This window comes from Sciurus vulgaris, assembly GCF_902686455.1.
Source record: "Sciurus vulgaris genome assembly, chromosome: 18".
Taxonomy (NCBI): domain Eukaryota; kingdom Metazoa; phylum Chordata; class Mammalia; order Rodentia; family Sciuridae; genus Sciurus; species Sciurus vulgaris.
This window is the reverse complement of record NC_136479.1, coordinates 8476359-8489500: the sequence shown is the minus strand read 5'-3', so window position 1 is coordinate 8489500 and position 13142 is coordinate 8476359. Positions and strand designations below refer to the sequence as shown.

The window sequence follows — 13142 nt, the reverse complement described above, 5'->3', positions numbered from 1 at the left end:
CCCAGACCCACGTCACAGAGTTTTCCCATTTTCTAGTTTTACAGCCTCAGAATTTTACATCTCAGACCATTTCGAGTTGATTTTTGTACACAGTGAGAGGTAAGGGTCTGATTTCATTCTTTTGCATGTGGACATCCAGTTGTCCCCAAACCCTTAATTGAGGAGACTGTCCCTTCCCCATCGTGTGCTCTTGGTACCTTTGTGAGGGTCAGCTGCCCACAGACCACTGATTTCCTTCTGGGCTCTCTGGTCTGTTTCTCACACTTACTTTTGTGATCCCCAACATATGTGAAGAGAGACTGACTCTCCACGTGTGGCTGGCACAGGGATGTGGCAAAACAGGCCCAAGGGCGGTAGGGAGGCTGAGGCTCATACCAGGGGACAGTTAGAGCTGGCACAGTGACCAAAAGCCCAGACAGGGAACTGGGGAGCAGAACCCCAGAAGAGCAACGCTGTGAGGGGTGGGGAGGCTCACGTGCAGCCCCCGACAGGAAAGCCAGAGTGGGAGAATGGAGGATCAGAGAGGCTGAGACAGACAGACAGGATGAACCCACCCGGAGAGACAGAACAAGCACCCCAGAGAAGCTGGGGGAGACACACACACCTGTGATCCCAGCGACTCGGGAGGCTGAGGCAGGAGCATCCCAAGTTCAAGGTCAGCCTCAGCAACTTAACCAGACTCTTTTTCAAGATTAAAAAGGGCTGGGGATGAGGCTCATTGGTAAAGTGCTGCTGGGTTCAATCCCCAGTACTGGAAAATGAGAGAGAGGGAGAGAGAGGATATGCCAGACAGAGGAAGCAAGAGCTGGAGAGGGGCAGACATGGAGAAAGAGGGAAAGAGGGAGGGGCTTCTGGGAGAGCCTGACGGATGAAGATGACCGAGGGAGCAGGAGGCACAGCCGGAAGGGAGGACAGAGCGTGGTCCTCTTTGCAGGGACTGGAGGCCAAGCTGCCCTCACACAGGCAGTCAGCTTTGGGCAGCAGCCTGTCAGAGGAGGCCTGTCACCCTGTGGGAAGACCTTAGCAGCTGGAGGGACTGAGATTGTCCTAATTCACTTGGAACCTCAGAGGCTCACTGCCAGGCCATGGGGTACTCCTCACTCCCTGGGGGAGGCCCCACTGCTGCCCACTCAGGGGGCTTCCCTGCATTAGCAGGCACTGGGCTGCTGGGTTTCTGGGCAAGGTCTGTGGCCCACAGCTGTGCAGGGCACCCTTGCCCTCCCAGGAGCAGAGAAGTCTCCTCCTGCAGGGGTGGGGCCAGACTTGGCCTCTCCTGGGGGGTCAGCAGCAGTGCGAGCTCCGGCACCAGCCTGGCCCTGGATCATGTGCCAAGCAGGCTAGGCAGTCTGCGCCTCTCTCCCCAGGCCTCGTTAGCAAGGCCAGCAACTGGGGCAGCAGGAGTCTGAGGCCCCCAGCTTGCCTGCTAAGGCTCCGATGTGCCCTTTACACATTCTGGTCTTAAAGTTCCAGTTCATCTGTTGGGGTGGCCGGGCCCAATTTCCTCATGCTCTGCCAATTCGTAAAGCCCAAAGGTCCCAGGAGAGTCCCTCCTGCCTGATGAGACTGCGGTATCCTGACAGGTGGGAGCTCACCATCAGGATTTAATTTCCTTGCTCCTGGGTTGCCCGAAACCAATATCTACAACAGAAAAAAGAGGGAGAGACGAAACACGGAGGCAGATAGAGGAGAGGAAGGGAGAGACAGAGAAGACCCAGAGGGAAGAGTCAGAGAGAGAGAGAGAGAGCAGAGGTGGAGAGAGACAAGACATGGGTGGGGGTGAGCCACCGCAAAGGTGGGAGAGAGGCCACAGGAAACCACTCATTCTGTGGATGTCGGACAGCCCCTCTACGGCTAGTTATTCTCTATCTGTGGTTGCAGAATTCTTCTAAATGCTTTAGGACAAAAGCTCCAATCCATGCTTTGGGGTTTCTAACAAATTTTTCAATCAACAGAGACACAAAAATGATTGAGCCTAGAAATTTCTCGAGACAATAGATTGTAGCTAGGATGCAGTTAGTGTTTACTTAGTATTAGGGCTGAGAGACCTTTTATTAGCTGACAGGATTGTTTTTCCTTTAATGTCAGGAATGTAAATTTTTCTTTTAAAAATATTCATTTATATTATTAAAACGATCTGAAAAGAAGGACAATAATCAGTAAATAATAGTACAGGTGCTTTGATATTTGGTAAGCTTCATGAACATGGCTGTCAAGGTCTACAGTTTGGTAAACAGCAGCCTTGTCTAAGCTTAGCTAAGACACCAACCCTCTGGAATCGAGTCCTGGCCCCACTGCCTTCTCACCTTGGCCCAGCAGCACAGTTTTTAACCCCGCCCATCCAATCCCTGACTCCGCCCAGTTCCTGACCCCGCCCAGGCGCTTACCTCACCCAGTCCCAAGACTGCACCTAGTCTCTGACTCCGCCCAGTCCACCGCCTCACCTAATCCTGACTGTACCCATCCCTGATTCCGCCCAGTTCCTGACTCCACCCAACCCATGGTCTCATCTAATCCCTGACTGCACCCACCCCTAACTCCGTCCAGGCCTTGACTTCACCCAGTCCCTGACTCTGCCCTAGTCCACTGCCTCACCTAATCCTGACTGCACCCACCCCTAACTCCGTCCAGGCCTTGACTTCACCCAGTCCCTGACTCTGCCCTAGTCCACTGCCTCACCTAATCCTGACTGCACCCACCCCTAACTCCGTCCAGGCCTTGACTTCACCCAGTCCCTGACTCTGCCTTAGTCCACTGCCTCACCTAATCCTGACTGCACCCACCCCTAACTCCGTCCAGTCCTTGACTCCACCCAGTTCATGACCCCACCCAGTTTCTTAACTTCTCCCAGTTCCTAACGGATTGACTTAATGAGCTTTACTAGTCCTTGAAAAACCTGGATATTTCTAGCTTCTCTGCTTTTGCGCATACGGTATCCTCGGCTTGGAGTTCTCCTTTCCCCTGGCGGTAACTTTGTTCATAATGTCTTCTGTTTGTTGTGAAAACCGTACTCAAACCCCTCCTCAGGCAGCTATTCCATTAACCTAGAGTTAATGGTTTCCTCGTTGGTGTGTTATTTTGTATCTTTTTAAAACCTCAATTATTGCTCTGACCAATCTGTACTGTATTTTGCTGTATTTACTAATCTAAGCCACTTGAAGGCAGAGAACGAGTCTTATTTATGTCTTATCCCTTTGTGTTCAGTATTCACAGTGATCTGAGTAGTTTGACTTGATACAGGTTTGTCCAAAGTAGGAATTAGTATCTTCTAAATTAGTTCAACCAAGGACAACTGGAGGAACAAATCTGGCCCACCATCTGTTCTTATAAATAAAGTTTTATTGAAAGGAATTTGTGCCCATTCATTTACACATAACCCACGACTGCTTTTGTGCATAGTTGTGTGGGTGCAACAAGGACCCTGTGACTCACTAAGCCTAAAGCGTTGGTGATCTGACCTTTTACAGTAAATGCCTTCCATCCCTGTCCTAAAAGACAGCAGCTCTGTTTGGATTGGGGGCAGATGTGCAAGTGGGGATGGCTCTGGGTCCTCTGTGGGAACATGGAAGTGGGAAGAAGGCTGAGAAGCCGCTGGGTGTGGACAGACCCTTCCTGGGAGTCCAGGGACTTGGCTTGCAGCCTGTTCTGTGTATTCTCCTGCTGCGTGACCTCGGGTGGGGACTCTGGGTAAGTGCACACCCCAGGGACAAATCCTTCCTCCCTGCAGGGATAACCGAGATGCTCAGCACGCCCTAGAGAGGGACCTTGAGGACAAAAATTCTGCCGAGTGTATTGACGAGCAGTGCTTTAACCTGAGGAACACGTCAGACTGCATCGCCTTCTTCCACGGCGTGGAGAAATGCGACGGCACGTAAGTATTGGACCCTCTGTCTCCATTCTTGGCTGTATCCCTGGGAGCAAGTGTCTTGGCTTCTGCCTTGGCACCATGAAGGGGTATCCTGTGCCCACTGAGGAAGAGGCAGTGTGATTGAGTGGGAGCCCTCTGTTGCAAGTGACAGAATCAAAGTCTGGCTGATTTAGGGTGACATAAAATTAACTGGAAGCCTGGAGAAGGGCCACAGAGAAAAGGGGAAGGTTCTGGCAATTTGAATGCACAGAAATGGGAGCTATTCAGCTGGATTGTCAGAGAGCCGTCATCTTTCCATCTTTGGCCCACTTTGCTCAAGATTCGAATTCCAGAAAGAAAGAGCACATGGTTGACTTAGTGAGGGTCACACAGCCCTGCTGCTCTGCTGGGGCATGCTGGGTTACTCTGTTGGCAATTCCACCAGACAAATTCCAACACAAAAGGGCTGTCACCAGAAGGAGCAGGAATTCCAGCTGGGTGGGGAGAGTTAACTGACACCTAGAGAGTGGATTCTAGAACCAGGCTGCCCAGCCTCCAAGCTAACACTTTGGACAAGACTCTTAATGTCTTTGGGTTCCTTTCTGCATCTTGATCACTGGAAGAAAAGTAGTACCCCCACCCCCGTTGGGTTGCTGTGCCTACTGAAGGGTGGGCATGCAAAGCTTCAGCCCAGAGATGGCGTAGAATGGTAATGGCTGGCCTCTGTGGGTGCTTGCTGTGCATCGCATTTTCTTGTCCTGTCAGGAGTGAGGTAGGTGCCTTCCCCATGCCTGGCACTATCAGGGGGCGTGTCACCGCCTCTGGGAGGGTCACGTAGAATTTCCCAATTCTCAGTCAGAGGTCTGGGACCATGTGGGCTGGAGAGAGATGCTCTGGTACAGGCAGAGGGTGGGTCTCTCTGGGTTTCAGCCGCACGCCACCTTTTCTTCATCTCTAGCACATGGGATTGCTCTGGGCCCACGTAGGTAGGCAGTCATAGTGCTGAATACAAGGAGGAAGGGGAAGGGAAGGAAAGGGGGAAGCAGGGAGGGCGAGCAGGAGAGAGGGGAGGAATTCTGCAGCAGCCTCTGGCCCAGGACTGGGATGGCTTTCTGGCTCTTAGCAAACATGGAGTGTGGAGGTGACTCTGGATTTATAGCAGTGGCAGCTCCTGGGGTAGCCATCTCCTCTTCCTGACAGGGGAGTCCCCCTGCGAGCAGGACTCTGGAGACTCGGCCATCCTTGGCCACAGCTGCCCATCTGCACAGGGAGTCCAGCGGGTCCCTCTGGACAGACTGATGCCTCCCCCCAAACCGGGCAGCAGGCTGGCTGCTGGCGGAGAGTCTGGTTTCCATGCCCAGGAGGGGCTGCTATTTCAAGTCCAGCTGGAAAGTGAGAGCTGCTGTTTTGGTGACTAATTGCTTCCCAGATGTGCTGGCTCAGGGCTCTGTATTTGGATTTTCTTAAAGCCGGGCCGCGTCTGGGCAGATGAGGAGGTTTGGTGACTGTCTGGGTCAGTGTCCCTGCGCATTGCAGTTGCCATTGCCATGGATCAACTCATGCCTGTGGTGGTGGTGCTGGCAGCAGAGGCCTTTCCTCTGATGCCAGCTGTGTGCTAGGTTGTGCAGAGAGCATTACATGCAGCTCTCACGAGTAATAAACAGTCGCCAAGTGCTTACCATGCGTCTGGTGCCCTGGTAAGTATTTCACATTTAGTCACTCAGCAACCCTGGGGCTAGGTCCTGTTATTATCCCCATTTCACAATGAGTAAATGCTGGCTCAGAGAGGTGAAGCAACTATCATAAGCTCACACAGCAAGTGGCAGAGCTGTGATGAGCCCACACTGAACACCGCATGGGTGTTTGATCAATGGTATCTTCCTGCCTCTGTCCCTTCAGTCTCTAGAGGGCACAGGCTCCAGGAGAGTACATCCTCCCTACTGAGGCTCGTGACTTGCCAAGGACACAGGCTGCCTTTGGTAAATTCCCCTGGGGAGAATGTAATTAAGGGGACTGTTTTCCCTGGGGAGCTCAGCTGTCTGCTCCAGGGGAGGACAGGGCTTGGACCTTGCTCTTTGTGTCCTCGACAGCCCCATTCAGCAGTGGTGGACATATTCAGAGCATATTCACAGGTCTCTACTTGCTGTCCTCAGCCTCCTCTCCTTCTGTCATGTCTTGGGGATGGTGATTATTGGTGACCTTGGACATGACACTTCTCTCTGAGCCTCTGCTCATGGTTGAGCTGCAGCTCTGGGCCGGGCACAGGGCCCCTCCCACCTCAGAAGCCCAATACTGCTGCCTATTGCTTGACTTCAACTCCTGCCAAAGCCGGGCAGAGGAAGCCGGCGTGGTGGTGCTCACCTGTAACCCCAGGGACCTGGGAGGCAGAGGAAGGAGGTTCACAAGTTCAAGACCAGCCTCAGCAACTTAGTGAGGCCCTGTCTCAAAATAAAAAATAAAAAGGACTGGAGATGTAGCTCAGTGGGAGAGAGCTTGCCACATGCAGGGCCTGGCCTTGGTTCAGTCCTTAGTACCACACCGGCTTCCGAAAAAAAAAAAAAATAAGGTCAAGAAAAGCCAGGCAGCACTCACACATACATGTCACTTTTAAAAACCCCGCTCTCCGTACGACCTCAGTGTGCTCTAACATTTCTGAGAGGTGGATTCCTTTTCTCCTGCTGCCTGAGAATAAAAATCTGCTTCATTTAAGAACGGGTGTCTTCCCAGGCCAGACAATACCTTGAGAAGTTATCTAGTCTAGGTTAGCCAGGAGTGAAGCCAGCTCAAAGCAATGCGGGTTCCCCCTCGGAAACCCCCAGAGTAGGGAACCCCAGGGTCCTGGGCTTGCTCGTTGCAGGGGTTCAGTCCTTTACCAGGAAGAACTCTGTCTAATTGGCGTGAGTCCTCAGGTGGCACCGCCTCCATGAAGCCTTCCTTGCCTGTGCGGGTCCCCCACTCACTGCCCAGATCTGTTCCCTGCTGCCCTGCTGGACTGCCCTCTGCAGGCCACCTTTCCTGGGCTCTCTGCCCTTCATGTTCCGCTGGACTCAGTCAGGAGGAGGGACGCCGGTGGAAGACACCCCCCCCCCCAGCAGAGGAGAAGCGCTGCAATATGCCACTGTCCCCGGGGACTGTGCTTCTCCAGGGCTCCTCCTCTCCCTGGGCTCTTCAAGGCCTCCTGCTCCCTCTCTGGTCCCTCACAGTGGGGGTTTCGGCTTCGTGCATTTGTGAATTCATGGCAACTCAGCACCTGTCCGAGCACAGTGGTCCCCACCCGCAGGGAATGTTCAGAGAAGCCAGGGATGTCTGGACCCTGGAGAGCAGCAGACCCGTGCACACATTCCCGTGACTAAGTAGTTCATAGATCAGGCCCTGGAAGACATTGGCGATAGCTACTTACATAATAGAATAGTTATGACACCATAATCAAAGTTATCTGAAACTCACTAATTACTTATTTCTGGAGTTTTCCATGTAATCCTCTCAGACCTCAGTTGCTGTCAGGTAGCTACAGCAACAGAGAGCAGAACTAGGGGGACTGCTGTAGGCCTGCACCCCTTTACCACAGGGAGACCTGAGGACCCAGCCGTCCCTCCTCCTCCCTGCTCCTGGGTTCCTGCCTCCCCGTGATGTGTGGAAATGCCCCCTCCGTAGGTGGCTCTCTCCCTCGGACGTTGAACCCTGCGGACGCTGCTCTTGCTCATGTGCCCGGCAACAGTCGGCACATGGCAGGCATTCCAAACACTGCAGCTGCGCGGGGTGCCGCTCAGTGGTGGCACCAGGCTGGCATGCTGCAGCCCCTGGGTGTGACCCCCAGTACTGCAAGACTGACCAAACCACCACCACCCAGAAGCCCACGATGGGGAGGAAGCCATGGCGAGTGGCTGAGCTGGAGGGACCAGGGACACCACTACGCCCGGGTCCACTTGCTGGTCTGGCGGTGTTTTGGGCGGTATGGTGGGGGGACAAGGACAAGCTCTAGAGGGACCCCTCCTCTCCTTCCAGCTGGCTGAGTGTCCCTTCCAAAGTCATCTGCTCCCTCCCAGGCCGTTGTCACAGCCTCTGTTAAAGGAGGGGTTGGATGAGGACATTTGTCCTCAACAGGGAGCTATCATGTCCCCTCCCCCAGGGGACCTTTGTGGTTGTCATGCTGGGTGTGTGGCAGGGCCACTGGCGTCCCATTGGTGGAGGTCACAGATGCCGCCAGACCTTCCACAGGGTACCCGGCAGCCGCCCCCCACAGACTCTTCCTGACCTGGGCCACTTGGTCTCCAGGCCCGTCACAGCTGCCGAGTCCTTGCCTGCGTGACCCTACCTGGTGTCTCTTGCAGGGTTTCCGTGCCTGAGACGTGGGCCAAGTTTAGCAACGACAACATCAGGCACTCTCAGAACATGCGGGCCAACTCCATTCGGCTGCGGGAGGAGGCCGAGCACCTCTTCGAGAACCTGTCGGACCAGCTGTGGAAGCAGTTCACGGACACCAACCTGGCCTTCAACGCCCGCATCTCCGAGGAGACGGACGTGAAGAACAAGCTGCAGACGCAGCTGGCGAAGGTGGGCTGATGCGTCCCAGGAACTTTGTCCCGGCTAAGCCTTCGCCTTCCTCCAGCGGGTCGGGCGCTGAACCCCGTTTTCAAACCCAGTTTGAAATTGTTCCCCCGTGGTCTACAATCTCATTCACCCCAAAAGGGGACGAGGACTGTGAGCTTTCTGGGGAACTTGAGTGCCCCTTGGCCACTGACTGTGGAGCTTGGCGCTTGGCCTGCTGTCACCATGCACCCAAGAGGCTGCTGATGGCTCCCAGTGCCCACCCTTCTCCAGGGAGCACCAGGGCACTGAGCATGACCAGGAGCCCTGGAGCAGTGTCCCTGCTAGTCAGCAGATCTCTGTCCCCTTCAGTATCTTGCAAATGTAGGCTTTGCCTTTGAGTCTGTGTCATGCCATTTTGCACTCTGGGGTCACCCACGGGAGTCCTCGCTCCCTGGGCTTCTGTCACCCTTTTCACATAAGTGCCAAGTGCCTACTGGTGGCCAGAGGCTGAGTTGGGCAGTAGCAATACAAGGAGGACCCTCACCGGTCAACTTTCTCTGGCTGGGGAGCAGTGGTGGCTATGAAGTTGACACAGGAGCGACTGGGGACAGCAGTCTGTTTGGAGGGGTGGAGCCCAGGGACAAGCCTTGATCTGTATTTGCTGACAGCACCCCTTTGGATGTTGGGGTGTTGAGGAGGTTTCGTGGGCTGCAGGCAGGGTTGATGGAAATGACGGAGGCAGTTCATGCCCACCCACGTCTGCCACTGCTCCGCCGGGTGTCAGGAGGTGGACAAAGCAGAAGTTGGTCACTGTGAGGTGTGATGGGTGAGAGGTGGAAGCACCAAGGGGGTGAGTCAGAGATGCTGGGGGAGGGGCTGCGTGGGGGAGGGGCACAGATGGGAGCAATGTGTATATCAAGAACTGATTGACAGTCTGTTAGGCAGCCGAGGATGGGGGCAGAATATTCTGGAGAGAGAACAGCAAGTGCAAAGGACTCTGGGATGAAGCTGGAGGAAAGGGCTGGTTCCGATCATGCCGGTGCTGATAGGTCCTGGTGGAGGGTTGGGAGTTTGCTTGGAGAGACTGGGAATCTTCGAAGGGCTTCAGGTGGGACAGAGGTAGGAGGCAGTCTCCTCCTGGGGTTGATCTCTTTCCCTCCTGAGTGGAGAAGGGTGCAGAGGTCAAGAGGGACAGGGGGTGGTTGAGGAGGCTCTGGGGCCTTGAGCAGGTGTGACCTTTCCCTCCTCTAGAACAGGGTTTGGCAAGGGCCAGATAGTGGCCATTTCAGCTCCGCAGCCCCTACGGCTGCCGTCACGACCTCTCAATTCTGCTGACGTACTGGAAAGCAACCATGCACCATACACACACGAATGAGCGTGGCCGTGTTCTGATAAAACTTTATTTACACAACCAGGCAGTTTTGGCCCACAGGTTGCAGTTTGGTCAACCCCAGCTCTGGACTGTCGTTTGAAGTCACTTTCTTTTAGAATTCTTCCTGTCCCCCTCAGTTTGGCACTTACTGCCTCTGCATCCTGGGGCCTTGTCCATCATTCCTCAACCCCATACCATGTGGTGAGAAGTGTGGACCCTGAGCCTGGCTGCCTGGGTGTCAATCCTCTGTAACCTTGGACGACTTTCTCAGCCTCTCTATGCCTCAGTCTCCTTATCTGTAGAATGGGGATAAGGATGATTCCAACCTCAGGGATGATTTGAGTTAAAGCAGGTAAGCTGCTTGCGTGCTCTGTACCTGGTGCACCTGGGGGTAGGAGCTACGACTGCTCTTTTCATTGACATCCTCGTGTGATCTCATCCAAGCATCCTGATTCAACCTTGTCTCTCCATGGCTTGGTGTCCAGCCAGGACCTCCTGAAATCTTTGTGCAATGAATGAAAGGGACCACAAAATTGAGTTTTGTAATGATTTTTTTTTAAATAGTGCATGAATGACTGAATACTTTTAATATCAATTTTCCTTTTTTGGGCAAGATACATTTATTTGGCAAAAAATGCGTATAGTATAAAATTTACCCTTCTAGCCACTTTTAAGCTATTTCTTAAAAGTGCTGTTTCTTGGTAATAAGTACATATCTGTTGTGCAGCTGTGACCACCAGCCACCTCCAGAAATTTTCATTTTCAAACTGAAACTTTGTACCCATTTAACAGTACTTCCTCTTTCCACTCTCTGTGAATTCCACTACTCCAGGCACCTGTGGAACCACAGGGTATTTATTCGTCTTGCTGCGACTGGCTTATTTCACTTAGCATGTTTTCAAGGTTAATCCGCATGTGCCAGACTCTCTTCCTTTTTAAGGCAGAATAACCTCCCACTGTCTGTAGAGACCACATTGTTTTTCCATCCGTCCGTCTACGGACACCCAGATTCCTTTATCTGTGTCTCCTGTGCCACAGGAGGCAATTCTGCAGGTGGAACAAATACACTTCACTGTCGCGGTTCACTGCATGAACTTGGCAGTCTGAGGATCACTCTGGAAGGGTCGTGATACTGGGGGTGGCAACTGGTTTCCAGCAGAGTGAGAGTTCCTTCTTGGTAACCTCATTCTGTGAGTATCAGTAGTTAGTTTCTATGGCGTTCTTAGAACAGTGCTTGGTACATGGTGAATAATCAGTCCCAGGGAACTCTAAGTATGACTTGTTTCACTGACAGAAAAAGAACCTTTGCGTGGGGGTGGTTGAAACCTTTCCCTTTCAAAATTTCTCCAGGGAAGTTTTAAGTTATTACTAACAACTTCATCACTGCTGATCAGAGAGATTTTGCAACCTCATAGATTTTTATTAATAGTCTTTATTTAGTCATCAGCTAGCTCCATATGGAGCGTACCAGACCGCAATATGACACTGTTAACATTTGCATGAGCAAGGATTTGTCTTCTGGTTGGTGACTAGTTCACATGGTGGTTTTCTAAGATAATAAGAGATTGATGCAATGAAGAAAAATACATAGCAACCATTTCACCTTTCAATAGTCTACTTCAGTTGGAGGTTTCGAAAAGTTCCCTTTAAAAATTTTAACTGTTATTGGTTGAGCTCAGCCGGGTTCCCCTTGGCAAGAGACTCTAATGGAAAATTCCAGGCCCCCTGCCATACTTATGATGCAAAGCGATTCTTTTCCCAGGGGTCATTAGAATGCACTTTGTAAGACCAGGTCTACTCAGCTCCCTGGCAGGCAGTGGTTTGGGGCAGGGTAAGCAGGCTGATCTGTCCATTGGGAACCTGGAATTCCATCCCTGAGGCTATACCCCAAACTCTGTAGCCTGCCCTGGGTCTTACCTGGCAGGAGCACATGGAGGCTCTTGGGTGGCCTTTGGTCCTGCTGGCCCCTTCTAGAAGAGGTGCTGGAGATGGCTCTGGACTGAAGTAGCTGCTGACCAGAGTGGGAGCAGGCTGCTGCCTTTGGGGACTGAGTCCTCTTGCCAGCCAGGGCCATTGGAACCTTGAGATAGGCCAGCCCACTTACATCTAGTTACCCAGTTCAGTGTATTTGGGGGGAATCTCCTAATGTGGGGGAAAACTGCACAAAAGCACCTTTTGTAGGAGGCTATTTGGGGGCAGGGACAGTTTTCTAGAAAGTGCCTACAGGTGTGGGGGACCTGCTGGGCATGGTGGTGCACTCTGGTCATGGTGTTCGTGTCTGTCTTCCTGGTGACTCAGGAGGCTGAGGAAAGAGGATCGCAAGTTCGAGGCCAGCCTTGGCAACTTAGGGAGACCCTCAGCAACTTAGCAAGATCCTGTGTCAAAAAAAAAAAATATATATATGCTTATATATATATGTACACATGTATATATGTATATATATACACACACACACTTACTTATATGTTTATATACATATATATATATATATATGGCTGGGCTGTAAAGCTCAGTGGTAAGGTACCGCTTGGTTCAATCCCTAGTGTGTATGTGTATAGATATATAAAAGTGGGGGCACCAGATCCTGCAGGTAAAATGACATGAAATGCATCACATGAATGGAGATTAATGGCACCAAGTTATACAGGGAGAAAGTACCTGTCCTCCAGTTCTTTTGAGACCCTGGTGTGTGACCTCAAGGTCTAGACTGGCTTCTCACCTCTTGAACACCGCCCGTCTCCCTTGGACATCTGGGCCTGAGACTAAGAACTTTGGGCAGGAGTCAGTATCCAGCCAGAGTTGAAATAGCATGTTTTCACTTTTGTCTTATTCCATGCATTTTGATTCTTCCCATTTATAGAAAATGATGCTTGCTTTTCTCCCACGGATCATAGTGATATAGTTTCATTTTAAAATACATGTGGCAAAGGTTTATTTTTTTTTCTTTTTAAAGTGGACTGATTTGAAGAAAAGATCAGGCCCGTCATGTTCTGAGTGGTGTGGGGCTATGGCAGAAATGGGGACAAGTAGAGAGAGCGGGACTCATGCCAAATAGCAGCGTAGACCTCTGTGCTTGCACTATTATCACGTGTGGTCCTCACCGGGTCACCTGGGGATGTGGTGAGATTGCAGACTCTGGTCGAGCAGGCTGCAGCAGGCCGGAGACTCTGCATTCTGAACCCGGTAGGTAGGCAGCAGCAAGAGGGTAGATTATGGAGAGTGCTGGCTTTGACCAACATCTGGGTAAGCAGCTGTTCCTCCCTCCCTCCCGCCCTCCTCTTCTCCTCTTTCCCGGACTCAGAACATTGGAGGAACCAAATCTTCCCAAGAGGCCAGCCTCAACCACTTTAATTCTAATTGGATTTTCTTTAATTGCGTTTGGCTTCCAGGCTCACA

The 13142-nt window shown here is 52.1% G+C and overlaps 1 protein-coding gene across 1 annotated transcript in view; it reads left to right on the top strand.

Annotated features, from left to right (window-relative positions):
- The window catches only part of TEKT5 (tektin 5), a gene marked incomplete at its 5' end in the record, with an annotated part of 37239 nt that overhangs the window by 7089 nt on the left and 17008 nt on the right, over nt 1-13142 (top strand). Inside the window, 2 exons of the mRNA XM_079121750.1 lie at nt 3725-3868; nt 8176-8398. Coding sequence (XP_078977876.1) covers nt 3725-3868; nt 8176-8398 — 367 coding nt within the window. The remainder of the gene's footprint in view (nt 1-3724; nt 3869-8175; nt 8399-13142) is intronic.